This window comes from Dermacentor variabilis, chromosome 3, assembly GCF_050947875.1.
Source record: "Dermacentor variabilis isolate Ectoservices chromosome 3, ASM5094787v1, whole genome shotgun sequence".
Classification (NCBI taxonomy): Eukaryota; Metazoa; Arthropoda; class Arachnida; order Ixodida; family Ixodidae; genus Dermacentor; species Dermacentor variabilis.
In genome coordinates this window covers 111,899,646-111,925,090 of record NC_134570.1, presented here as the reverse complement: position 1 = coordinate 111,925,090, position 25,445 = coordinate 111,899,646, and the positions used below count along the sequence as shown (strand labels likewise).

Below are 25,445 nucleotides of genomic sequence, written 5' to 3'. Positions count from 1 at the left end.
ATGTTCATTTCGAATGATGAATGTACTATTAAAGAAGCCTAAGCTTTTAATCTAGCCTGACTTAACATTTCCTTTCAGTACCCCTTTAAGGCTGAAGGAAAACAAGGAAAGAGGAGGAAAGACAGTGACAAAAACTCTTGTTTTTCATAAGTAAACATCAAACTGGACACACCTGCTGTGGTGCAGCAGTTGCGCTCTCTGTGCAGGAGGCTTCCACAGTGCTTACGACACCTTCGAGGCGTGCCACAACCGAGTGCAGACCGTTGGCATCGCTCTGCAGCTGGCTGTCCTGCCTCCGTTGGGACTCCCAGGCCACCAGGAGCCGCTGGTGCTGGGACTGAAATCAAAATGTAAGGAGTGAGGGAAGTAAAATAGTTTACTGGGATTTTCCTGCAGGGGCCAATAAAGCAAAAATAACAATAATACGTTGAGCTGTACTAGGAAGCTACATTTCTCAAATAAATTAAAAAAAGAAAAGATGAGTCCTCTATCTATAAAGCAGAGCAATCTACAAGACTGAGTACAACTATTATCCAACATCTCTTCAATTGTGCAATATTCATTCGTCTGGTGCAACCGCTCAGCCCTGAAAATTGTGGCAAATCGGTCTCTAGGCATGCAAAGTGCGAGTGTTCACTTCCCAACTGGCTCACGCTCTCACCCGCAGTTCGGTTGCCTCGCGGTGTAACTTGGCGTTCTCCTCGCTGAGGCGCTTGACCTCGGCCAGCGATGCGGCGCACCGGGCACAGGTGGCAGCAGTGGTGCTGGCGGCAGCAGTCTTGTCTATGGACGCAGACACCTGCCCCTTGAGGAAGGCCACCTCCTTCTCCAGAGTGTCCACTGTGGCCTGGTGTCGGGAGCAGTCATCACGGCACACTGACAGGGCTTCTTCAGCCTGCTGCTGCTTGGACACCGCCTGCACAAATGTGGGCAACACATTTGCACTCTCGGTTGTTTTGTGGGCATGCAGCTTGTAAGTAAAATCAATAAAACAGCGCAGCCTGTGACAACGGCCACAGTGCACTTCCGATACACCAGAGGGAGGTGCACTTCAGCAAAAGTAAGTTCCCTAAGCAAGCTATCTTTTTAGCCCATCTCAATGACCAAATGAAGATTGAATACCATACACAGGGCCATTGCTATGACTGTAAATCCAGTTTTTATTGCAATAGCAATTATATGGACACTCTAGTCACACTCATGGCATCGGTGCCATGTGACAGATGTATTTGTATATATGCTGCCCTGAACACCTGCAGCTCGCTTCGGGCAGTGAAAAACTGGCACTCTGCGCATATCACACGTTGTTCACATGTCTGTCGAACATGACGGCTGTGCTGGAGCACTGGATGAATGCAGGATCAAAAAAGAAAGCAAGAGCAATTTGCAGCATGTGCAACGCTTCCTAAGATGCTGGTGAAATCACATCTGATGGTATAAACATGTGTGCAGGGAAAATTAATGCATCGTGGTGTCCTTCATGTCACATGGCGAAGCTGAAGACTGCCCGTTGAGAGCACTCAGACATGTCCACATGTCACAGCACCCACATGCCTCATCACATTAACCAATATAGCAAGCCAATAAGTGCCCCAGCAGCTTATCTCAGCAGATTTAGAGAGAAGCTATCGCTTGACCTTCACAAAAAACTCTCTGGTGGTTTCTGCTCAGATTTCCTTTTTAAGTCTGCTCAGGCCCTCCTTCACAGTTGTTGTGCAGCATCAGTGTCATTGTCATACAGCTGACCAGCCAGTGCTACAGCTTGGTGCACCTTTGCCCTGATTCACCCTTTCCCACTGCTCCAAGCTAGTGTACAATGCCTACATTGTGGTCACCATGCATACTGCCTGCATTCAATAAACTTGAGCAGCAGAAGGGGATGAGGAAATAGCATTTATTAGCTCCAAAGGAATTACGGCCCTCGTCAAGGCCTCTTTGCCAGACTCTGAGCTCCCGTCCCAGTGCATTTTTGACGTGCTGCACTAGAACCAGCCACCATAATTTTTCGAATGTTCGTGGCAGAAGTTGGCAGTAGTCCATTCCTCCTGCCTGCTGAGAATCTTGTTTGTTGGCAGGGAGCAACATATTTTTGGGAGAGGGATCTTCCCGCCCGAGTCGAAACGAGCAACTGACCACGTATAGTGCCACATGATGAGGACGAAGGGTATAGTTTGCTACAGCATGTAGCACATGCAGCTGAGGTGACTTGGGTTGTGCAGCAAAGCCAGCACTCCATGGGCACTGAACCCACCACTGAATTACATCTGCTTGCAGCACAGCATACCAGAACCCCTGTGCTATCTTGGCAGGCTATCTTGCTAAGTTGCCAAGTGACTGAAGCAAGTGGTGCGTCAGGTGTGTTGCCCCGCAGAGCACACGGCACGACTTATTTGTGACATCACGTGGCCGCGGGAGAGAAAGAAGTTAGCCCTTATAAAAAGATATCTTGTTCAGTGTTTAATCATAACTTTTAAGGTATTAAGCCTTTAATAGACATTTAAATAGACGTTATAGACGTTTGCAGGCCCATGCACGTACAGTAAACTTTCGTTAACTGCAATTCTTATGTCTTGAAATATTGGTAAAGTCGAAGTGTTTTTTTTTTCTGGCTCTGGTTTTAATCCACATGTTCTTCACATTTTATCTTGAAAAGCTTTTGCACAGGACTTTGGACATCTCAAAATCAACTTCAAAAATACCGGGAAAACGACAATGTCACAGCATCAGCAGCGTCACTTGAATTCACTTTTCGCCTAGCGGCAGCTCGCTAGTCGAGCCAGATGCCGCGCATGGCTGCGCTCGCCGCCTATTTTTCACCCTTCTTTCTATCTATCACCGCTGGCGTGCACTTGCTTGGCTGCTCGTGGCCACATTGTTGAGGTCTCACTCGGCAGCGGTGAGCTGGGAGTCGGTCTTCTCTTTTTTCCCCTCTCCATTTAGGCCACTGTCTGCGACGCATCAATGTGGTCAAAGCGCATTAATCGTGACCTTGGGCAAGATGATCAGCATTCTTGACCAGGCACGCTCAAACAAAACCAGCATGCAGGCCCCACAGCGTTTCAGCGAGATGGCGGCTTGCTAAGGATGCTTGCTTCGTGCTCACGCGAGGCACAAATGCCGTGTCACTCGAGGGCGTCTGCTAAAGACGCGACAATTGTAATCTTCCAAAGGCCAGTTTCAGTTTGCGAAGTGAATTGGTATGAAATTCATTACTGTGCAGGAAGTAGCAGCATTAGTTTTTTTGGATGTCTGGAAGCGATCATGCTCGGATGACTGGCTCACCTAGTCTATTGTATTGAATCCTAAGGAGCCACCTATTCTGGCCATCTAAAGCTCTTTAGGCAATTACACAAACACGCAATAAGAGTTGTAACGTTTTCTAAGTCAACAGATCACAGTGCACCCCTCTTTAAAGGGACACTAAAGCGAAACAATAAATCAGTTTAGACTAACCAAGCGTTGTTTGAGAACTCTGCAGGCAGTCATTTCAAAATAAGAGTTGGATTATTAGATTAGAAAATGAAGGTCGAAGGATCAGTATCTGAATTTCGCGTCGAAACCCTGATGCCTGTACGTCAGTGTGACGTCAGGGATTCCAAAGTATGTTTTCGCATTTGGGCCGCGTTGGCTGAGTAGAGGTTCCCAAAACTTGCCATGTTTAATATTTGGTTCCTTTAGAATACAATTTAGTCAACCTGTACTGCCATATACTTAAGTACGCCATAGAAGATGCCATCAAAATCCGTGACGTCACAGCGACCAGGTGCAGGAACTTCAAGGAGGCGTCACCACCCATCTTTCATTCTTGCGATTTTTCTGGCTTACCGAGCGTCTTATCGTGGTAAGAGTGGTGTTTTTGGCATCATAGAAAGGTAATTTACTGATGCAGAAGAAATCATTTTTCTCTTTAGTGTCCCTTTAAGTCACTTGGATATTACTAGGCTTGTGCGAATATTCGATATTTTCGAATAGTTGAACGAATAATGCGCTATTCAATATTCGCTTCAATTCAAATTTTGTTATTCGGAAATATCAAAGTATTCGGCTCGAACGAATAGCCACACACAGCAGGGAGAAGGACTTTTCTTAAGTTTCGGTTTTGGATTCAGCAATACTTTTCCCAATCCAAACCAAGCCAGGAAAACAGAACTATACTCAGAACAAAGGCTTACAAAAATGCATCTCGTCGGCATGGTGGTGTGGTCTATTGCGTTTAGTGGGCGACTCTGTCTGCCGCGGCGGTATTTGATTAATCTCAGTTGCCTTGGGCCACTCCAGAGAGCATCATGGAGGGGGACTTGCATGCAGCCAGCAATCTGATTTGGAACTTTTTGTAAAGATTCCATCGGGAACCGAAGCTCGATGTCTTAAATGCAAGGCAGTCCTGAAGACCCCGACAAGTACGACAACCCTAGCAAGGCATTTAAGGAGACACCCGGACTTGCACAAGGACTACCAAGAGAAGTGGGACTCACGCGAAAGGCCATCCGAGCTCAAGGAGTCAAGCAAGGCAAGTGGTCAACAGCCATCCATAGCCGACAGTTTCAAGCCGAAAATGAAAGTGTCGGCCCCAAAAGCCCAACAGATGACAAAAATGATGGCTCACTTCGTAGCTCATGGTATGCACCCCTACAACACTGTCGAAGAACCGGGTGATGAAGTTCGCTATATCGGATTATGCCGTGCCGTCTCGGACAACATTCTCGAGAGCCATTATTTCGGACCTCTGCGCATCAAGCAAAGAGAAGGTGAAAAAGAAGCTCGGGGACATTTTTGCAAGCGGAGTGGAGTCGCTTTCAATCACAACTCATGGTTGGAAATCATGGGCAAATGACAGCTACGTTTGTGTACCTCGTCACATCATGGACAGTGACTTCGTGCAACACATGCATGCATTGGCTTGCACGGAGATGACAGACTCACACTGCAGAAAACCTGGAGCTATTTATAGCAGGTGTCATCGAGGAGGGGGAATTTCAAGCCCACGATACTGTGCCCATCTTCGTCGTTACAGATAATGGAGGGACCTTTACTTCTGCAGTAGTGCGGTCGTCCTGGAATGGTGTGCAGTGTTTCGGACACACCATTCAGCTGTGTGTCAGTGATGCCAAAAGAGAAGTGCCAGGGATTTTGCAGCTCTGTGCTAGGGCCAGAGTGATTGTGGCTAGATACAAATAGAGTGCCAAGGCCCGAGGACGGCTTCAGGAAATTCAGAGAAACATGCAGCTGGACCGTCTCGAGATTATACAAGACGTCCCGACGAGATGGAACAGTGAGCATGCCATGATGGCCAGGCTCGTGAAGCTCCGTACGGTCATCACTGTAGAAGTTTCAGAATCTGATGCAGTTCCAAACTTGAACCCAAGTGAGTGGAAACTTATGAATGCAGCAGTGCAAGTCTTGAAGCCACTTGACCATGCCACAACTGAACTGTCTGGGGACAGATATCCCACGCTGTCACAAGTCATTCCCCTGTTGCAGTGTACCAAGGTGGTTCTAGCTGAACATGTTTCCGAAGGTGGTGAGGGAGCATTGCTTGCCTCAAGCCTTTTGCGTAGCATCAAGACGAGGTTCCCTGATATCAGGATGTCACGCCTTCCTGCATTGGCAATGTTGGTCGATCCAAGATACAAAGATATCTGTTATGCTGAACGACCCCCAAAGCAATGGGCGTTCATTCTACTTACAACGGCAGCAGAAGAGACTGTGCGAGTCGATCAACATGGTACAGCAACAAGCGGGAACAGCACCTGCTCTGCAGACCCATCAGGGGACTCTGTGTGGAGTGCTTTTACACACTTCAGTTCGCGTGCACGTCATCAGTCAAGCCGTACAATCTCGGATGAGGTTCCTGGGTACTTGAAGGCCCCCCTTCTTACCCGGTCCGAAGACCCCCTTGTGTGGTGGAAAAGCAAGGGCAGCCACCTTTACCCAACCCTGGTTGCAGCTGCCCGTAGGTATCTTTCGATACCAGCCACCCAGACAAGAAGTGAAAGGCTTTTTTCGACTGCAGCAGCCATTGTAAGCTGCAGAAGGGAGCACCTCAAACCCATGTGGAACAGCTAGTGCTTTTGCACGAAAATTTGTAGATTTTCGTAAATAATCAAGTTGTTTACTTTCCTTGAATAAATCCCAGACCTTAGCCCATTGCTGCTTTTTTTTTCTTTACTTGTTACTATTCGAAGTATTCGGTTCGAACCAAAAAAGCACTATTCGCACAAGCCTAGATATTACCACTAAACAGGGCACACATACAGAAGGTCACCCAAGTCATTGATCAAGTGTCAGCTAAAAACAAACAATTTACATTAAAGGGACACTAAAGTGCATTTGCAACTGTTAAATTACAAGTATTGCAAGGGTGGCGGTAATAAGTACTTCAATAGATACCCCGCGCGAACTGTGCAAACAATGTCTAACCCCCGACCACAGACGCATGCGCTGTAGCTTAAAGGAGGCGACATGTAGAAGCTTTCCAACCAAAGAGAAAGGCCAGCTTCCAAGGAAGCCTTTCTTACAAGCGGCTCAGCACCATTGTTAGCGGTCCGTCTCCCCACTCTGAGGATTTGCCCTTTGAGCGACGGTCTCTGACTAGGCATCCTTCTCTCATTTGGCGCCTCAGTCTTGGGCCACAGTTCAATATCAGTTCCACCTCGTTAGGAATGACTTCTCCAACGTGTGAGACAGGCAGCCGAGACCGTGAGTTGTTTGGTGTACCGCCTTGAACACGCTGCTAGTGAATTCCTGGCAAGCGCAAAAAGTTTTTATTTCCTCTCATTTTCTTTTTTTTTTTTCCACACTACATTTAAGTATTGTTCAAGTTCGCCGAAAATGTATCATATATCTAACCACGTTCATGACCGCATGCGTATGGGTGACTCCGAAACCATGATGTTGGAACCATTGAAAAATACTACGCCGTGTCGCCTGCACACGTGCGATTCTGGAACTACAAGGCCGGAACCGTTTAGAAATCGTTCTATACTGAGTTACCCATCACGATCAGGAAAACACTTCTATCGTGGATAAATCAAGGAAGTTTTCAGGCATGCAGCTTTGAGTTAGCAGGGTTTTTACTGTACATGCACGTGTCCCACCCGTGGTTGGCCGTGCACCTGCTTTTTAACAAGTTCCTCTGTATGCATACTGAGAGAATTGAGGACGAATGCAGCTGTGAAAAATAGCAAAAGCCAGTCTGAGCCCATAACGCGTATTCTGCTTTGCTGCGGTGTAGCATGTTATGCACTACCTTGAGAGAAGTCACACGGCCAAGTGCTGCATTCAGCAACTCTCGCTATGGCTGGAGCTTTCCCTGTTGAATTGCGGTGAGAGAAAATATGACTGCTACAATAACCAATAGATGTAACAGATCGCGCCCAAAAACAGCTCCAGACCTCGGCAACTTCCTTGCGGACCTCGTCGATGGAGTCCACATTGGCCTTGTGCTTCTTCTGCATCTCCTCCATGCAATGGACGCCTTCCGAGAGAGCCTACAATGAAGAAGTGAAGGCAAAAAAATACTGAAAATAAGATGCATAGCCCTCCTAACTCGTGAGCAAAACCAACAGGTGAAAGCAAGTGACAGGAATCTTCTGTTTATAAACTACACACAAATGACTGCTGCATAAATTAGAAAAATTCTGTGCAAAAGCAGGCAAGGCAAGTGCACACAGAGACATGATGAACAAGTCTTTTACATCCTTGGCTGAAACAATACTTTGAACAGCATGTCAGTGCAGAAAGCAGCAGTGTTCTAACAAGTTCAATGATTTCAAACAGAACCAGCTTCAAGTGGCTTGACTGGTCCTTCAGCTCTGTAGCCAAATTGGACAAGTGGGCTATTTGATATGTCATTCCCCAATGTGCTATAAGAACACATAATGCCTAAACATGACACAAAGCAGCACAAAAAAAAAGATACGAACTCCTGTGATGTCTCTTTTACCTTGTCCTCTCGCTCTGCACATTTATAACACATACTTAGTTAAGCAAATACACTCGGTAACAACGTAATGATTCGGAACAAGCTCCAACAAGAAATCCTAACCACACCTGCACTTGTGGCTATAACACAGTTTCCAAGGGTGGCCCGATACTGAAAGTCTGCTTCCACGATGACTTCGCAGAAATGAGCGAGTGTAATCGGCAGGCTGGTCTCTACAAAGCCTCTACGACTTGGGCAGCAATTTGTAAACTACTGCATTTTTAGAATGTCACCGATTATGATTTACACATCATAATCCCCTTGGAGCTTACAGAACAGTTCCCTCTGGCATCATCTTGCCAGACCAAGCATAGTTCCCCATCTTGAACTTCACTGACCTGACCTCCAGAAAAGGGGGAACAGTACATATGAAGGGGGAAAAAAAAGATATTCAGTCGAATTCAGGTTTTACTTAGACACGTAAATGCGCAAGAGTTCCACAACTACAAAAAACCTGACAGAGCCCATCTCACGATTAATGTCAAGAATAATGCGATTAGTGTTAAGGAAATGTAGCACTACCGTACTGCCACCACAGGCACATGAAGTGGCAAGCTCGCTGCCAATCAAAAGACCAAATTATACCACGACACAATATACAGTTGACTTCCATTAATTAGACCCTGACAGGATGGACAAAACTGGCCGAATTAAAGAATGGCAGAAAAAGGTTGTTGGCTCTCCCATGATCGAGAGTAGGCGTAAGCATGAAATGGCAACTGGCAAAGCAAATTGGTTGGAGACAATACTAGCCACAATCTCAAAATGCGTGTAGTGCATGTTCGCAACGGCACACCCTATCAAACCACATTGAATCACGCTAACCCCAGCTGGCCGCACAGTCCTCCGGAAGCTCAGTCTCGAGGCCATCCCCGAGGTTACAGAGTACATGACGATTCCGCGAAAGGTCAGGGGGCATATTTATGCCCCGCCTCTACCCTGCAACGTGGACCCTGAGTTCCATCAGGGCCGTCGGCAGGCCGCAAGATGGAGTGATCTACACAGACACAGCGAGACACCCTCGCGGCGACCTCATGACCGCGGTGGTAGTGGATCACAACGAAGGATTGATAGAACACACTACAGTCACGGCTGGCCGAGTGGTGGAAGTGGAGGAAACTGCGATTGTCATGGCCATGCATGCGGAAGCGAATGCCGTCATCAGCGATAGCAAGCAGGCCATCGGCAATTTCGTCCATGGTAGAATTTTCTAACGCCTCACGTGGCGCCCCCTAAGTGGCTTGAAAACCCTCGTGTGGACCCCTGCTCTCACGGCTGTGCCCAGCAACGCAACAGCTCACAGTTTGGCTCGACATCTCGCGCACCGAGCCTCGTCCGCGGATGCAGAAGGCGTGAATGAGGAGGAGAGACACGAGGAACCCTGCGAGACTTATCATGAAATAGCCCATAGGTATCGCTTGAGGCATCGCGCGCTCCCACCACCAGCCAAGCAGCTCGATAAAACGCAAGCGGTCGCGTTTAGGCGACTCCTGACACACACGTACCCACACTCAAAGTACATTAACAAAATCACAGGGGGCAAGGAAAGTGACCAATGTAGGCTCTGTTCACAAACAGGAACACTCACACATAATGTGTGAATGCACCTCGCTCCCGTTTTCTCATCCCCCCGTCAGCAGCGAGAGTGACTGGACAGCCTGGCTCAGTTCCGGGGATGTCAACTGACATCTTGAACTGGTGGACTGGGCGCAGAAGGCCGAGCAGGCCCAGGGCCTTACTTGAGCCCGATCCCTCAGCCACGTCCCCCTTTACCCTTCTCCCTTTCAATAAAGTTTACCACCACCACCACAACTGCACCATGCCATACTGTGCACTGGGGTCCACATAAATGCTGCCCAGCTAGAAGAAGAAAACTGGCTGAAGGAGGCACCACACAGCACAGCGCCATCTCACAAGGCGACGCAAAACCCACACAGAACTCACGGACCACTGGCGTCTAAATGAGCACAGGAAACCCTGTGTCAGAGCCAAAAGATGACAATGAAGTGTATGGTGCCCTTTATCTGTGTCTTGAACGTCACTATTAGTAATGATAAATAAAACTTCAGCATACTAGAAGTTGCAGCTTGAGTGATATTGTGAACAAACATTAGGAGGAACTCTGAAGCAATATGTTTTGTGACTTGTTTGAGCAAGTAAAGAGCCTAAGTAATGCAGTCCTGTACAAAGGGTTGAGGGCCAGAGACCACATTTTCTGAAGTTTTGACTGGTCCTGCAAATGATCTCGTTTTGTTCTCGCAAGTTGCCCGAATGTTCTCATTTGAGTACTCGAATAATGGCTCCGACTTTTGTATCAAGGTCACTTGAAGGTCGCTGACAACCGGAGCTAAAAGCATTTCATGCTTAAACTGATGAAACACACTGCTGATTCACTTGGCAGTATTTGCCTTTAATGCTGACTCGCCGTGGTTGCTTAGTGGCTATGGTGTTGGGCTGCTAAGCATTTCGATGGGAGCGAAATGCAAAAACACCCGTGTACTTAGATATAGGTGCATGTTAAAGAAACCTAGATGGTCCAAATTTCCGCAGTCCCCCACTATGGTTTGCCTCATAATCAGATCGTGGTTTTGGCACGTAAGACCCTATAATGTAACACCGTTAATGTTAACTTCACTGCAATTTCGCAGTGTTATGCAGTGAAGCATATCAAGCAGTGCAAGGTGCCACTGTTACGGGACGGAGAACGTGTTCCTTAATTTACGCACGCACATGTGCCATCTCTGGTCAGAGTACAAGCACCAAGGCAGCTACAAATTCTGGCAGAGACAGTTAAGACTGCTTACGTGTGGGAGTGCGAAAGCATTGTAGTCACTTTGGTGAAATGTTTTTGCTTAGGTCTTCATCCGCATGTCGTCGTGCACATTGTAAACTTCTACGTCCTTCCTTTTGAGACATGATGGCGGTGGTACACTTACTTTATACACTGATAATTTGGCGTTGTTGTTGTTGTTGTTGTTGTTGTTTCCTGCGGCGTATCTGGCTCCACTATGAGAGATTGGCCAAAAGATGGGTATGAGAGCACAGCAGTGCCCTTTCATATTGAAGGATCATTAGCGCGTGATAAAAAACGATGACGACAGTGAGCCACTACCATCAAAGGTGTTGCATGAGCTTTTGCATATTGAGAAGCCACGATGCTGGGTTGTGTAGTAAGACACTGAGAAACTCGACCTCAATCTGAGTATTTAAATGTTTTTACACTTTCTGACGTCGGCCATTTTCAGTACCATGTTTTGGTCAAGCCGCTATTGGATTTTTGTGAAATGGGGCACATAATGCTTTTGCATTAAAAAGTTTACTGGTAGGCCTTCAGAGTTTCACATAGACCTCTTTTGTAGACTTTAGACATCTATTCAACTTTCAGTATGTGTGTGTGTGTTTTTTTTTTCATTCTACTGCCTTACTTTTCGCTAGCTTTCCCAAAGCACATTTTTACTGCGCTTCTTGATGCACAGCCCATGTGCGTGCGTATAATAAGGAATGCGTGCTAGGGACCGTTAATGGTCTCATATATGAGACAGGCATGGCAGGCAAAACGAGAGCTCAAAATGCCAGAGCAACCTCAGAAACAGTTCTGAATGTTGAAGTTTATAGCGCACAAAAAGAAGAGAGCACAGAAAGACATGATACACACAGGCCCTGGTATGAAAAGAGGAGGACACAGAAAGACGTGGTTTACATGCGCTATAAATTTTACCATGTCATGGCAACATGCCCAAAACTCTACGTTGCTGAAGCTCTGAATGGCAACCAGTGCACTTATTGACTGTCTAGGTGCTCGTACTGTGACCGGAGACGGTGTGTGTCCGCCTGGATAATTACAAGAAACGTGTACTATGTCCCGCGACAGTGGCCCCTTTTCAGTTTCGATATGCTTCACCGCATAACACAGCTGTATTGCGGCGAACTAACTAATTAAGTTCGAATCATTTGGCGAAGGCCAATTTCGAGATCGAAATAACAGAAGTTTGGGCCCATGAAAGTGTATAAGCACCAGCCAGCACCTTCAGTTGGAATTGATTTAACCGGAGTCGAATTAACGGAAATCTACAGTATCTCGTTCTCATCAGTGCACCCCAGTTGGAACTAAGCAATATCTATGGTATCCAGGCTGCGATTTCGTGGCAATAGCTCCCCACGAAGCAGCTATGCATGACACGGAGGTGTTTATTGTGGATGAAGTTCCACCGAATTTCATATATTTAAGCCTACATACCCCTTGTGTCACCCTGGCACATCCATTTTGGAGGATCGGCCAAGAATGGGCACATCCCAATGCAGTCGAGCCCACTTATAACGGCCCCGCTTAAGACGAACGCTTGCTTATCACAAACATGTCCGGCCTGACCGTCAAAACATTAGGGCTGTGGTGCTCGGTCTCAACTACAACGAACGCCCGTGAGCCTAGCCGATCGGTTACAGCGAACACCTAGGTGTCGCGGACGCCACTTTCCATGTGGTGAGAGCCGGCGACCTTGTGCTGTGCATGCTCCGAGAATCGGCTTTCCTGCGGCGTCTCGCCAGAGGCACGGAGGAGTGGCGATGCGGCAAAAAAGAAAAAAAAAGTTTTTAAAAATGCTGGCCTAGCACGCATGAGCCACATGAACACGCAATTCGAAGGGAAGCCCGAAAGTGACAGCTCATTCGCCACGGGACCCCACTCGCCATCGTCGACATCAGGGCAACGGCGAAGTTTTCGACGAATTGACAACGTAGCATGTGATCACGTGCTTTCGTACCCCTTCTTCTGTTCCCCCCCCCCCCCCTTAATGCGGCAACTCCACGCCTCACATGACTGCGCGACTCTCTTTTTCTTGCTTGTGATTGTGCTGGTTGTGCTAGCGTTGTCGGCGTTGTTTCCTACTGGTGTGCTCCGTGCCTGGCCGAGATGGCAGATTCGCCCGCGTCTACTTCGACAGTGAAGCGAAAAGCTTTGGACTTGGCCAAGAAACTGTTGATATTGAAAGACTTTTCCCAAGGCGCGAAAAACCACGAACTGGTGAAAAAGTATGGTTTGTTGAGATCGACAATATCCGCGATACTGAAAGAGAAGGACAAAATCTACAAGAGTGCCGCCATAGGCTCCGCGACAAGGAAGCGCCTACAGAAAGCCACATATGCAGACGTTGAAGACTCGCTTCTAAAGTGGTTCCTTGATGCTCGAGCATGCAATGTTCCCATCAGCGGGCCGCTGATGTTGTCCAAAGCAAGATTTTGTTGATGTAGACGACGCTGCAGAAGTTGCGGAGTCATTTTGTGACGAGACCGCCATCTGGGAAGTGCGGGCATCAAGCGACGCCGGAGCATCGGACGACGACAGCGATCCATTGGAGCCAGCACCTGTAAGCGCGACCACAGCAGTGAGCCATATTGAGGCACATAGAAATCTTATGTATCTTAAGGCCTTGGGTGACGAACACATCACAGCTTTGGACAAGCTTGAAACCGCCGTCATTGGATGTGCTCTGAAGAGGCAGACAACGATCATCGATTTTTTTTCTCAATAAATTTTTGTTTTGATTGATGTCAATTTTTGTGTGTGGCCCACACATTACAAACTTCTGGATACATACAACGAACGAATTCTACGTGACGCTCAGGTTCGTTATAAGTGGGCTCAACTGTATTACATACAAAGCGTCTCCCTCTCTGTCTGAGCACACACCCAGTGACCCAAGTAGTCAGACAGCAGCCAGCAGCCAGCAGCAAATTGTCTATTTGGCCACACACAGATTGGCCCACGTGGTCTGCTCGGCAACAAAGCAACCAGCACATGCCTAGTGGACCAAGCTAGCATACAATTTGTGTCACTGGGTGAATGAGGCTACATACATACCACAAAGTGAGTAATGTTCGCAAGGAATGCTAATCACATTAACACAATAAAACGTGCCTGACGGGGTCCTGAGCGTTTGTGACATACTCAGCAATGTGCAACACAAAGGAGAACAGATTACACCATTTACAGACAGGACAATTATTTACTTAATAACAGTAAAATCATCATAGCGAACACCCTCGAAACAAGGCTCCGCAAGATAAGTTCATGTGAAATAAAAAACGCAATAAACAAAGGCCTCTGACCGAGTTGAGCTGCATCTTGTACTGCGCACACAGGGCTCGCTCCTTGGCCAGCTCCTGCTCCAAGTGGCGCTTCTCGCGAAGCGCCAGCTGCAGTTCACTCTGCACCGATGCCTCGTCTCCTTCCTCCTCTTCCTCCGCCTTCTCTCCGTCACCGTTGGCCTCATCCACCACGAAGGTTCTCGGGGTGGGTCTCCGCACTGGGCTGGCCACACTGTGCACATATCCACACGCAACACTCACACAACTTGCACAGCAATGCAGACTGGGCAAAGACTGGGCTGTTCTACATGCTGCACACCACCTGCTCATGGATTTGTCATAGCTGCCAAGGTCTACGTAGAGTCAAACAAAACAACCGCAGTCACACGCTCCCTTTCGATGACCACTAAAACCAAATGCCACTGAAATGTGTGGGACTAGTTGGCTCCTTCATGTCAGCTTGCAGAAAGACCCAATGGGGCTTGTGGATTTCAGTAATCTTTGATTTCAATAATCCTTGAAAGTGAGCATGCGAGTTTGGTATAGCAGGGCGAAATAAAAACAAGGACACAAAACGCAATATGAACAACTTTCTGTGTCGTCCTTTGTTCTTGCTGGTAATTGTTACCTTGAGTTGCCAACAAGCCCAAATTCACACTTTACTACTATGTGATGTGTAGAGGTGCCAACAAGTTTACAGAATGACAGTCTGCAGAATGGTTGGAGACCATCATCCTCCAGCAACAGCTTTAGGCGACAGCACAGGGTGCTTTGTCAGGATCCTTGAATCTAACATAAAATGACAAATTCTTTTGAGGGAGGCTCCGAATCCTTTGACAGTGTGCAGCTGCAAACAGGGGAACAGCCAATGTGAATGCAGATTTGCACATTGTGAAGGCACACCATGAAAGTGCACAAACATGCTTTTTTTTTTTCCTGGCTGATGTGGCTTTTAGTCCTGCAGATCCGACTGCAATGCATGGACATGAAAAGAGCACCACTGAGACAACTGACATTATATGTCAAACAGGGTAATTGCACCAACTGCACCAAACACATGCAGAAACACGTTTATGGGCAGACTACCAAATTCAACCCATGAAAGGCTATATTGCATGACTGTGACACTTGTTTTTTCCCTTTACGTACACAATCTTGTTCCTTGATGAAGCCAGCAACAGGGTGCTTGCACATCTGTCTTCCATCATTGTGAATGAAAAATAAATATGCATTCATCTGCCTTTGTAAAAGCATATCACCTAACTCTGTGCTGAACACTATTCAGACAGCATCTGCACTGGATAGATCATGCCTTTGACAGCCATGTCCATCTTCCACTTTTCAACAATGCCAAAGAAAAGAACAAGACAGTCTTCCTGATAAAGCCAGAAGAATGCCAAGGTGGTACTGCTGGCTACACTTCAGTAGTGCTGGGCCCACACATCTTGTGCACTGAGATGCAGAGTGTATGTGCTAATCATGTGAAGCTCTGCACTTCCCAGCATTTTATTATCAACAACCCTCACCTCGGGACTGCCTGGCTTTTCCAGCCCGTTGCGCCATTGTTCTTTATGTTATTTTATTTATCTACATACTTGCGAATGAGGCATTAGCCCTTCAGAGTGGCAGCAGTGACAGACACTATCACTATATGCCTTTTGTCACGTAGCAATAACTCCATAAACTAGAGACAATACGGAAACTTTCATTCCTGACAGACATGAGAGAGATTAACAAAAAAAGCAGGTGACTATCTTTCAGAATCTCCCATGCACGAAGGAGACGAGTGGCTCTCCTTCTGATGGCTGCCATCTGTGCAAAAATATAGAATAAGCTTTGTTCTTGCCTTTTGTTCCCCTGCTTTCTGTTAGAAAGAGTTTTAAAATGCGACACATCTTCTCCTTAGTGCACTAGGCTGAGCCACCAGAGCTATGAAGTGCACCACTTCCGCATGTCATGTACGCAGTGCAGAGTCAGTGCTTGCCAGTAAGCCGAAGCATGAAGAAGTAGCATCACTGCGACCAGAGGAAAAGCTCCCAAAACAGAATGGCATAAGCAAATAGCTCTGAGGATACCACAGTCATGACAACGTCTATTAAGGGGGACTGCAATGGCATTCAGTAAGGTAGGCCAAAGCACGGACTCGACAGTCACTATTTGTGCAGTGAAAATGCCACGGCCATTCGGTTCACCGCTTGCTCGCCTAGCCCTTTTATTCTACTCTCACCTTCACATGTTCGTGCGCCTCACCTCACTCTGCTAACGTTCCTCCACGTGATCCACCACATACCAATATATGCACCAAGATACCCACAGAAGTGCACACATGTGTGAGAAATCCACAGGGCTGTGCTTATCCCAACATATCGTCTGTTGAACCTAACTAGGAAGAAGCCTGCAGGAGCAGCCAATAAGGAAAGCAAAAGGACTTTTTTTTGTTATTTACAACCACATGAAGCCAACAGACAAAGAAACCAGGGAAAACACGGGGGTGGGACTCGGGGGAATAAAATGTTTTTTTTTTTAAATTGAAATGTAGAAATAGTAAGTAAAAGGGAAATGAAAGTGGACAACAAGGCAACTTGCATCCCACGTGTTATGCTCTACCATAGGGCTGCCGTGGTGGTCGTCTTTCTACATTACAAACTACAGTCGCCGACTGATTTTTCGGACTACAAAAATTCGGATATGCTCGATTATTCGGTCTGCTTCGTGGCACCGCCATTCTCCCCCTACATGTATAACAACTGCCAAACGTTCGGACACCTTGCAACCTCTCGTCTGATTTTTTGGACACTCCTTGAGCCAACTCGATCGAGAGCACCATGCACCAACTCTGACCAGTGCATGGTTTGACTTGCTGAACGCCATTTTTGTTTTGAACAGAGCCTCCTTGCTGCCCCACGAAGTGGCGCTACTGGAAGTCCCCGCTCATCATTATCGTTTCTGCCTGGTTCGATAGAGTTGCTACAGCATTCAACAGGTGAAGCGCCAATAGTAACGGCACACAAGAAGGAATACAGACAGGACAAGGCGTGAGACAGACGAACAGTTCTTGCGCCTTGTCCTGTCTGTATTCCTTCTTGTGTGCCGTCACTATTGGCGCTTCACCTATTGAAAGCTATGCACCAACTAGCCCCACAACGTGTTTTATTGCTACAGCAGTTCGGGTCTCAGCTTAGTAAGCCATGTCAAGACAATCCGGCAGCTGATTTGTTTGTTTCTTTGTGCACGACGCTGGGAGTAGGCTATGTTTTTCGTTTGTGCGACTGGTGTCGGCGTGACGCCATGGTGGTGTTTGCTTTGTGTGCTGTGTCAAAGTTGCGGTGACCCAACGCGGCTTACAGAAACATCGCGTCAAGTGTCTAATGGCGCCGACAGTGCCTGCGCAGACTGCGCTGGGGCATGCCGGCAAGAGAGTGCCGGGAGGCCTAGGATTTGTCGCCTTCCGATGAGCTCCCTACTGACGCTGAAAACGTTCTGGGGGAACCTGCGCAGCAGTTGCATTGCGATTTCGGACACAGTCTCATTTGACAGTTTCACAGGTGCTGACACTGCTGTACTGACATGCGCAGAACTCGACCACGGCAAGATCATTCGTCAGGTTTCTGCTGCGCTGCTGGACGATGATTCCGAGTCGGAAGATAACGCACCATGTACTACACTGCCGTCGCATACGGAGCATGTACAAGCAGTGAATGTGCTTTCAGCAGCCTATAGTGACCTTACGACCCTGTCCGAGATTCAGGCTTACCTGATTGCGTGTAAATAGAACAGCCTGCAATGGCGCATTAACAGTTTCTTCAAGCCTACTGCCGAGCCCGAATAAGTGTGTAGAGATAAAGAATTTCTTTCTTTCTTTTTCTTAATCTGCTTTTTCGTACACCTGTTTATTCGGACTTTACCGCAGTCCCTGTGAGGTCCGAATAAACGGTCGGCAACTGTATAGAAAGCCGGTTGGTTAGTCCTGAAAGCTCGGCTAACAAGCGTCGTCATACATAATAGTGTGCAGAAGACCACCACAGAAAGCTTCCCTCTAATATAAACGAGTGGCTACAAGCACAGCCCCCGGGATGCCCACCGAAAGCGCCACAGCAAGCAAGCAAGCATGCAGCATGCAAGTGTGTGGGCGCTCAGGGTGGTTAGTGCCTCGACTCACAAGTAGCCACTCCGCAGAAGTTCGTCTTGCCTGCGGTACTTGCGCTTCATGGCATTGAGCAGCTGCACCGCCTTCTCCTCCGATATCAGGCGGTTCTTGCGCTCCAGCTCCACCAGCATGTTCAGGTTCTAAGGAGAGAATCGAGAAACAGCAAAGTGCATAACCAAGACTGGGGAAAAAGGAGAGAAGCGATTAAAGAAAGATGAGATTTGGCAAATAAAGCCATTTAACATATAGACATGGGTAAGAGCCCATGTCTACGTGGGTTAAGGGCCATGTCTAAGAGCCTTGTCTAAGACATCGGTAAGACATGGGTAGCCTGTCTAAGGGCCGCACCCCCAACTTGGGAGCCCAAAATTTGGAAAAATAATCTCCAATGGAGAAGCAATCATGTTCGGTGTCCCCATGACACGGGCACGCATTCGCAAGTTTTCCAGCACTGCATATTTCCCTGTGCCGCTATTAGATGGTGAGAACTGCGCGCCGACCTCAGATGCAATGGCGCATTCAGGGATCCTGGGTATGCCAAGTCATTGGCTGCGCCGGCACCATTTTGATGAAAAGGTTCGGTCCTGTATAAAGGCCACACCTCGTCAAAATTGTGAAAAAAAAGTGCAGCCCTCACACGAGTCTGTACGGTAAGTCACTATGACGACATTTGTGTCAGGGCAAAGAAATAAATTATGGCCAACAAACAAATGCAGGGTGGCTATCAAGTTGACATTCCCAAATTCCCTGAGTTTTCCAGGTTTTCCCTGAGTGCCTTTGCAATATTCCCTGAATGACACAGAACTTTGTTTTCTATAAAAACAGGCTCTCTACATCATATCGTCCAATGGTGTCACTCTCTAGTAAGCATGTTTAAAAATAAAAAAACAACTTAATCCAGTTTGAATAGTAAGGGATAGCGTTTATTTTATTTTTAAAAAATGCACAGCGAATAAAATATCTTCGAAACAAATAGTAAAACCAATTTCAAATTGAGTCAAACATTCTCAAATATGAATAAAAAAAGAGATGCATACAGAATATTTTCGAATATGAGCTATTTCTATCAACTCATAGCGAGCTAATTGGTATGAGGCCCGAATTTTATCACAAGTATGATCCTCTCGCAACAGCTGGTATGTCAACCTCAAATGTCCTAAATACAACACCTCAGTGTTGCGTTTCAGTGTTTTAAAGAGTCTTTTTGCTTGGATGAGGGACACCTGCATCTCGGTGTCAGCCAACACTTTGCTTTTAGAGTGCAAGCTCCTTCAGAAAAGCAGTGGCATGCTTCCTTTCCCGTTCATTTCTCAATATGTAGGTTTTTTGTCTTCTTGTTCTCCTTTGGCTGCGTGTTTGCCACATGGACTATTTGAAGCATCGTCTTGGACAGTTGTACAGTCATTGTCCAATTTTTCGGACTCCCTAGGGGCTGCAAGAACGTCCGAAAAAAATGAATGCGTGTCTTTTACAGCCCTTAAGGGCTCAAATCGCCACAGGCACACCCGTAAAAGCTATGAAGGCCTGCCAGTACACTTATTAGGCATATCGGTGCTCGTACTGTGACAGAAGATGGCGGGTGCACACGTGTATAATTAAGGAATGCATACTGTGTCCCGTGACAGTTGCCCCTTCCCACACTTGTTATGCTTCACAGCTTAACATTTCTGTAATAAAATGAAGCTGACGTTCGGGAACCGTCATTATGCAACGCGCCATGCTTTCCGAACTTCGAAGCCGATCACGATGACCACAAAGGCGGTGTCGGTGCCATTGCTGACAACGGCGAATTCTCTCAATGAAAAAACACGGCACAGAACGGCAAGAAGCTTAATATCAAACCTTGAAGCAGCTAGGCCTAGCATTGCCGCAGTGGTGGCTATGGCTGCCAGCGGATCTGCGTGCAAGTGTGGCGGTTCAAGGCGGCGAGGTTATTAAAATGGCGACAGTTGTGGCTTTTATTATTGCCGTTTCGAACCTGCAATCACGGCAAAAAGTCCAGAAAATCGGACGGCAAAGGGTTCTTGCGTCCGAAATTTCAGACGTTCTTATACATTGACCCTATGGGGTACGTAGAGGTGCCGCGAAGCCATCCGAATTACCTGGCGTCCGGAAAGCCGCTCGTTGACTGTACTCTGGCAACTCCTCCAGCCGACGACGTGACATCACAGACCATTCGTTACGATTCCTCTCTGTTACTCGAGTCAGCATTACCGTGACTTTCGTTCCCTTTCAATAAAATTACAGCTAATTTTCCCTGATAGCACAAATTCCCCGAGTTTTCCCTGAGTTTTTCCAGACTACTCAAGATCCCTGAGAATTCCCGGTTTTCCCGGTTGGTAGATACCCTGCAAATGGCCCTCTCAAAAACAAGCCCAAATCAGAAGTACAGTAAAACCTCGTTAAACTGCACCTGCTTAAATAGTAGTTTCGTTTTAAAAGTATTAAAGGCAAATCCGCGACTCAGAGCCCATTGAACATAATGTGTTTTGAATCTGCATAAACCGTACTAGCTTATTGCATACGCATCAGTTAAAACGCTGCGTTTCCACTTTTCGTAGCGCAAACACGGTGCTGCGTCGTCTCCATCAGGCGGCCCGCCAGAACAACAAGCCTCAGAGATCGGAACAACGGCCTCCAAGCGCCCTGCGTGTTTGCGTGTGAAGCCACATCAACATCATTTCGGCGCTGTGCCAGAGAGCGTTATGGCGACGTGCAAGCGAGGACTCGCATCATGCCGAAGCTTGGATAAAGAAAGGATAAAGAAGGCGGGTGTTCAGCACAGAAGAAAAATTAGACATCGTCCGTGCTATCGAACATGACACGAAGTCAGCGCTGGCACACAACAGGGATCTGCTGTTGACTACGGTGTGTGGCATTTGGAATGCGAAGAAGTTACTCGGCAGCACTGCTGCGGCCGTGAAGAGATGTCGGCTACGAGGTTCGACTTTTCACCACCGTTGCCTCTGTTGTTGCCGAAGTGTCGGCTACTGACAGTGGTGAGGACGACAAGGAAAGCAACAGCACGGGCGATTCAGGCCTGACAGTGGAAGAAGCTGCGCGTTACATCAGCCTCATGAATGCAATCGTCACGTCGAGAACAGCACCCCGCAATGAAAAAGGTGCCCCGCAATTTCTTCAGCGCTACCGCGCATGTGCACGGAGAATACGTAACGCCAATGAGGAATCTGGCATGCGAGTGTTTGCCGAGAAGAAGGGGCTGGCTGAAAAGTTGGCACGCAGCTTCAATAAGTTTGAGGCCGCTGCCGTCATGCTAGGCCGCCGCAGTATCAAACGAAAATAACACTTTTGTCATGCGAAGTGAATAAATACTGCATGTTTTTCCCCCTTTCATCGGACTCTCTCTCTCAGTTCCATGTTCCGTTTTCGACAGGTAAGTGGGTGATCTCATGCTATTTACAGTACTACCACTTAGTACATACTTTTTCCGAGCTCCGGCCAACTACAGTTTAACTAGGTTTCACTGTACAGAATGTCAAAAAGTAGCTCAAAACAGGTGCAATGTTTCATGCAAAGAATCTCTTTACTATATCACTCATTTTAATTGAAAAGGTGCTTCTTACATTCTGCTTTCACTTGTTTAATGGCTGATACTGAAGCTTGAACAAATTCTGAAGAGACAGCAGGCTATTCTTTTGTGGCAGAACTTCTTGTGCACAGTGTATTAGAATATTTGCTACTGCCCTTCATTTCTGTCTCAGTGGTGGTCTCAGTGTTGCTATACAGAAAGAGTCTTGATGGTAGGAAAGATTGTACGCTGTTAGGCTTTGCTACAGTCCACATCCGATATTTCTGACTGCCTAGAGGTCACAAACGGCTGAAGAAATGAATGCATGCCTTTTGCGGCCCTCAAGGGCCCAATTCGCCCCATTGTATACGATAGACAGTGCACAAGGGAACCAAGGCACTTGCCCCGTTGTTTATATGATGTGCTGTCTATCATTGCGTTTAAAAAGATTTCACGATGCAAATTTGCTGACTAGCCCAATAGACCATTTTGTTGCAATTAAGCAATACATAGTGCGCCCAGTGTTACGTTTCGCCTACGATGCGCGGTTTAGCCGGCGCGACTGCAACAAAGCGGCAGACATTTTGGCCCGTTCGGCGTCGCCGCTACGCTCCCCGCCAAGCGCGTCCAGGCATGTTCCGATGCCACGTGTCTTCATGTGCGTGTGTGAGTGTATGTGCCATTGTGCCCGACCGGCGGCGATACGACAGCAGGGGTCCCCTTCTCCTCCCAGCCATTGTGCCCGACCGGAGGCGATACGACAGCAAGGGTCACCTTCTCCTCCCAGCCATTGTGCCCGACCGGAGGCGATACGACAGCAGAGGTCACCTTCTCCTCCCAGCCATTGTGTCCGACCGGAGGCGATACGACAGTAGGAGTTACCTTCTCCTCTTTGTGCCCGACCGGCGGCGCTACGACAGTATGCGTCACCTTATCCCATTGTACAATCACGTGCTCGTCTATTGAGGGGTTCCTTCTTGCCCTCAACTGCGAGAGTATAAAAACAGCTGCCCCCGGACGCCAAAAGGAGGGCTCCGATTTCTTCTGTTGAGTAACGTGCTCTCCCGTCTCTCTACTTCGGTCAACCTGACCGCCAACTCTTTGCGATGTTAAAATAAACAAGTTGTTTTGTTGTTACCAGTCGACTCATGCTTTGCCGGGACCTTCGGATGCTTCCAGTTGTACCCCAGGCCGCCAGGCCAACGCTACCCTTGGGGCTTGTGACCCAAGTACAACCACGGGCGTCAGCGCCGAGTTCCCAACAGGTCGTACCATCGGTGCGACCACAACAACAGTTGCCATCGGTGGGATTCAAAAAACTGTCTGCCAGCGGTGAGATCGCGACAACGGAGGCCAGCAGCGAAGATATGCAGTTGACTGTATGCTGAGCAGCTCAACGACGATCCGGGAGCAGTGCAACGAGCCCTGTGTGATGACTGGTTGCCTGCAGCGGAACGACTGCGCTGGACTCTTGGCTGCGAGGTTTGGTGAGTGCGGGACTTTCTTCTTCTGAGCTTTGCCAGGCTTTTGTTAGTGTCAGAAACAGAGCTGGTAATTGTGGTTGTCGTTGCTGCCGGGTTAGTTTGCGGCAAGACAATAGTAAGCAGTAGAGAAAGCAGCATTCAGAGCAGCCATGGATTTCAAGTCGTTGCGCAAACCGAAATTGCTGGAGCTTGCAAGAGAGTTGGGTCTGGATGTCTCAGACAAACTCAGAAAACCTGAACTGCTAAAGGCTATTCTGGAGTTAGAAGCTGAGGATGACGAGCTGTCGGAATGCCTTGAGACCATTGAGGAAAGGGAGACGGCAAAAAGACAGGAGCGCGAAATTAAAGAACAGAAAGAAAAAGAAGAGCGTGAACGTAAAGAACAGAAAGAGCGAGAGCAACAAGAGAAAAAAGAAGAGCGTGACCGTCAACACCCTTTGGAAATGAAGCGTCTCGAGATAGAGATGGAACGCGCTCGTAATGGAAGTCAGGCACACAGTGCAGGAGAACGAGTATTGTTCAAAATGACTGACCTGATGCGGCCGTTTAAGCTTGGAGAGGACATTGGTTTGTTCCTGGTTAACTTTGAGCGAACGTGCGAGAAGCAGGGGTTCTCTCGGGAAACGTGGCCACAGCGCTTGCTCACTTTGTTACCCGGCGAGGCGGCCGATGTAGTCGCTCGCTTGGATAGAGAGGAGGCAGAGGATTTCGACACAGTGAAATCGAGTCTTCTAAAAAAGTACCGGCTGTCAGCGGAGGCGTTCCGTCGGAAGTTTCGGGAAAATGAGAAAGGCAAAAGTGAGTCATATACAGAGTTTGCGTACAGGCTTATGTCAAACATGCAGGAGTGGCTCAAAGAAGAGAAAGCGTTTGGTGACCACGATAAAGTTCTGCAGTGTTTCGGGCTAGAACAGTTTTATAGTCAGTTACCGGAGAACGTGCGGTACTGGGTCTTGGATAGGCCAGACGTTTGTACGGTGGCTAAAGCCGCTGAGCTAGCCGAGGAGTTTGTGACACGTCGGGCTCGTGGAGCTAAGGACGGTCAAAAGGGTGAATTTGGCTCGAAGTTTGAGAGGCCGAAGTTCACACCCATGAGAGAAAAGGGGAACACGCGTAGTGAGGATGCGAGTGAAAGCAGTCCGACCAAACGTAAAGAGACGGCGGCAGCCGAAGCCGAACGCAGAAAGCGGTTCGAGATGAGGCAAGCGCGCGTTTGTTATACGTGCCAGAAGCCGGGTCACTTTTCGGCGCAGTGTCCGGAAACAACACCAAAAGTTGTGTTTGTTTCATTATGCAGCACTGACGAGAACATGAAGCTTCTCGAGCCTTACATGCGAAACCTCCTCGTGAACGGGAAAGAGTGCCGAGTGCTTCGCGATTCCGCAGCTACAATGGATGTAGTTCACCCGTCTTACGTAGAACCCCATATGTTCACGGGCGAGTGCGCATGGATCAAGCAAGCCGTGGAAGCTCATAGCGTGTGTCTGCCGGTAGCAAAAGTGCTTATTGAAGGTCCTTTCGGAGCACTTGAAACGGAGGCGGCAGTGTCATCTATGCTGCCCCCCCAGTACCCGTACCTATTTTCGAACAGGTCCGATCACCTCCTGCGCGAGAAGGGGCTTTTGTTTGGTGAGGCTAGCGTTCAGGCCTTAACCAGGTCGAAGGTTCGGGAGCTCGCTGCAAAGGCGGTAGTTGCGGGGCCGACGTTATCGAACAATGAAAAAGGGTCAGAGGTGCAGCAAGCTGACGAACTGAATAAAATTGAGCCTGTAGCGTTGAAGGCGCCAGATACTGGAGAGGAAACGCCCGACACGGGAAAGTTAGAAGAGCTATCTACTGATTTGCTCATCGCGCCTACGTCAGACGGACTTGATAGGTTGCTAAAAGTCAGCCGGTCGGCTTTGATAGCCGAGCAAAAGAAGGATGGTAGCCTAGAAAACATACGCTGCAATGTCAAGGAAGGTATCGCCAGGAAAAATGCGCGTTTTGTGGAAAGAGGTGGAGTCCTGTACCGGAAGTATCTAGACCGCAGAGGAGTGGAGTTCGATCAGCTGATCGTTCCTCAATGCTATCGTCAGGATCTGTTGCGCTTGTCGCATGGGGGTTCGTGGTCCGGACACCTTGGAGTTAAGAAAACTAAGGACCGTCTCTTGCAAGAGTACTATTGGCCAGGGTGTTTTCGGGACGCAGACCATTTCGTGAGGACATGTGACACTT

At 47.9% G+C, this 25,445-nt stretch overlaps 1 protein-coding gene across 4 annotated transcripts in view; it reads right to left on the bottom strand.

Moving 5' to 3' along the window:
- Positions 1-25,445, bottom strand: part of LOC142576183 (citron Rho-interacting kinase-like) — a 158,602-nt gene that overhangs the window by 90,878 nt on the left and 42,279 nt on the right. For 3 of the 4 annotated variants that reach the window (XM_075686188.1, XM_075686191.1, XM_075686190.1), the window contains exons 10-14: positions 18,228-18,355; positions 14,090-14,300; positions 7,395-7,490; positions 662-916; positions 173-337 (exon numbers count right to left, since the gene is read on the bottom strand). In XM_075686188.1, the coding sequence (XP_075542303.1) occupies positions 173-337; positions 662-916; positions 7,395-7,490; positions 14,090-14,300; positions 18,228-18,355 (855 nt within the window). The remainder of the gene's footprint in view (positions 1-172; positions 338-661; positions 917-7,394; positions 7,491-14,089; positions 14,301-18,227; positions 18,356-25,445) is intronic. The other variant, XM_075686189.1, reaches the window with a different exon arrangement.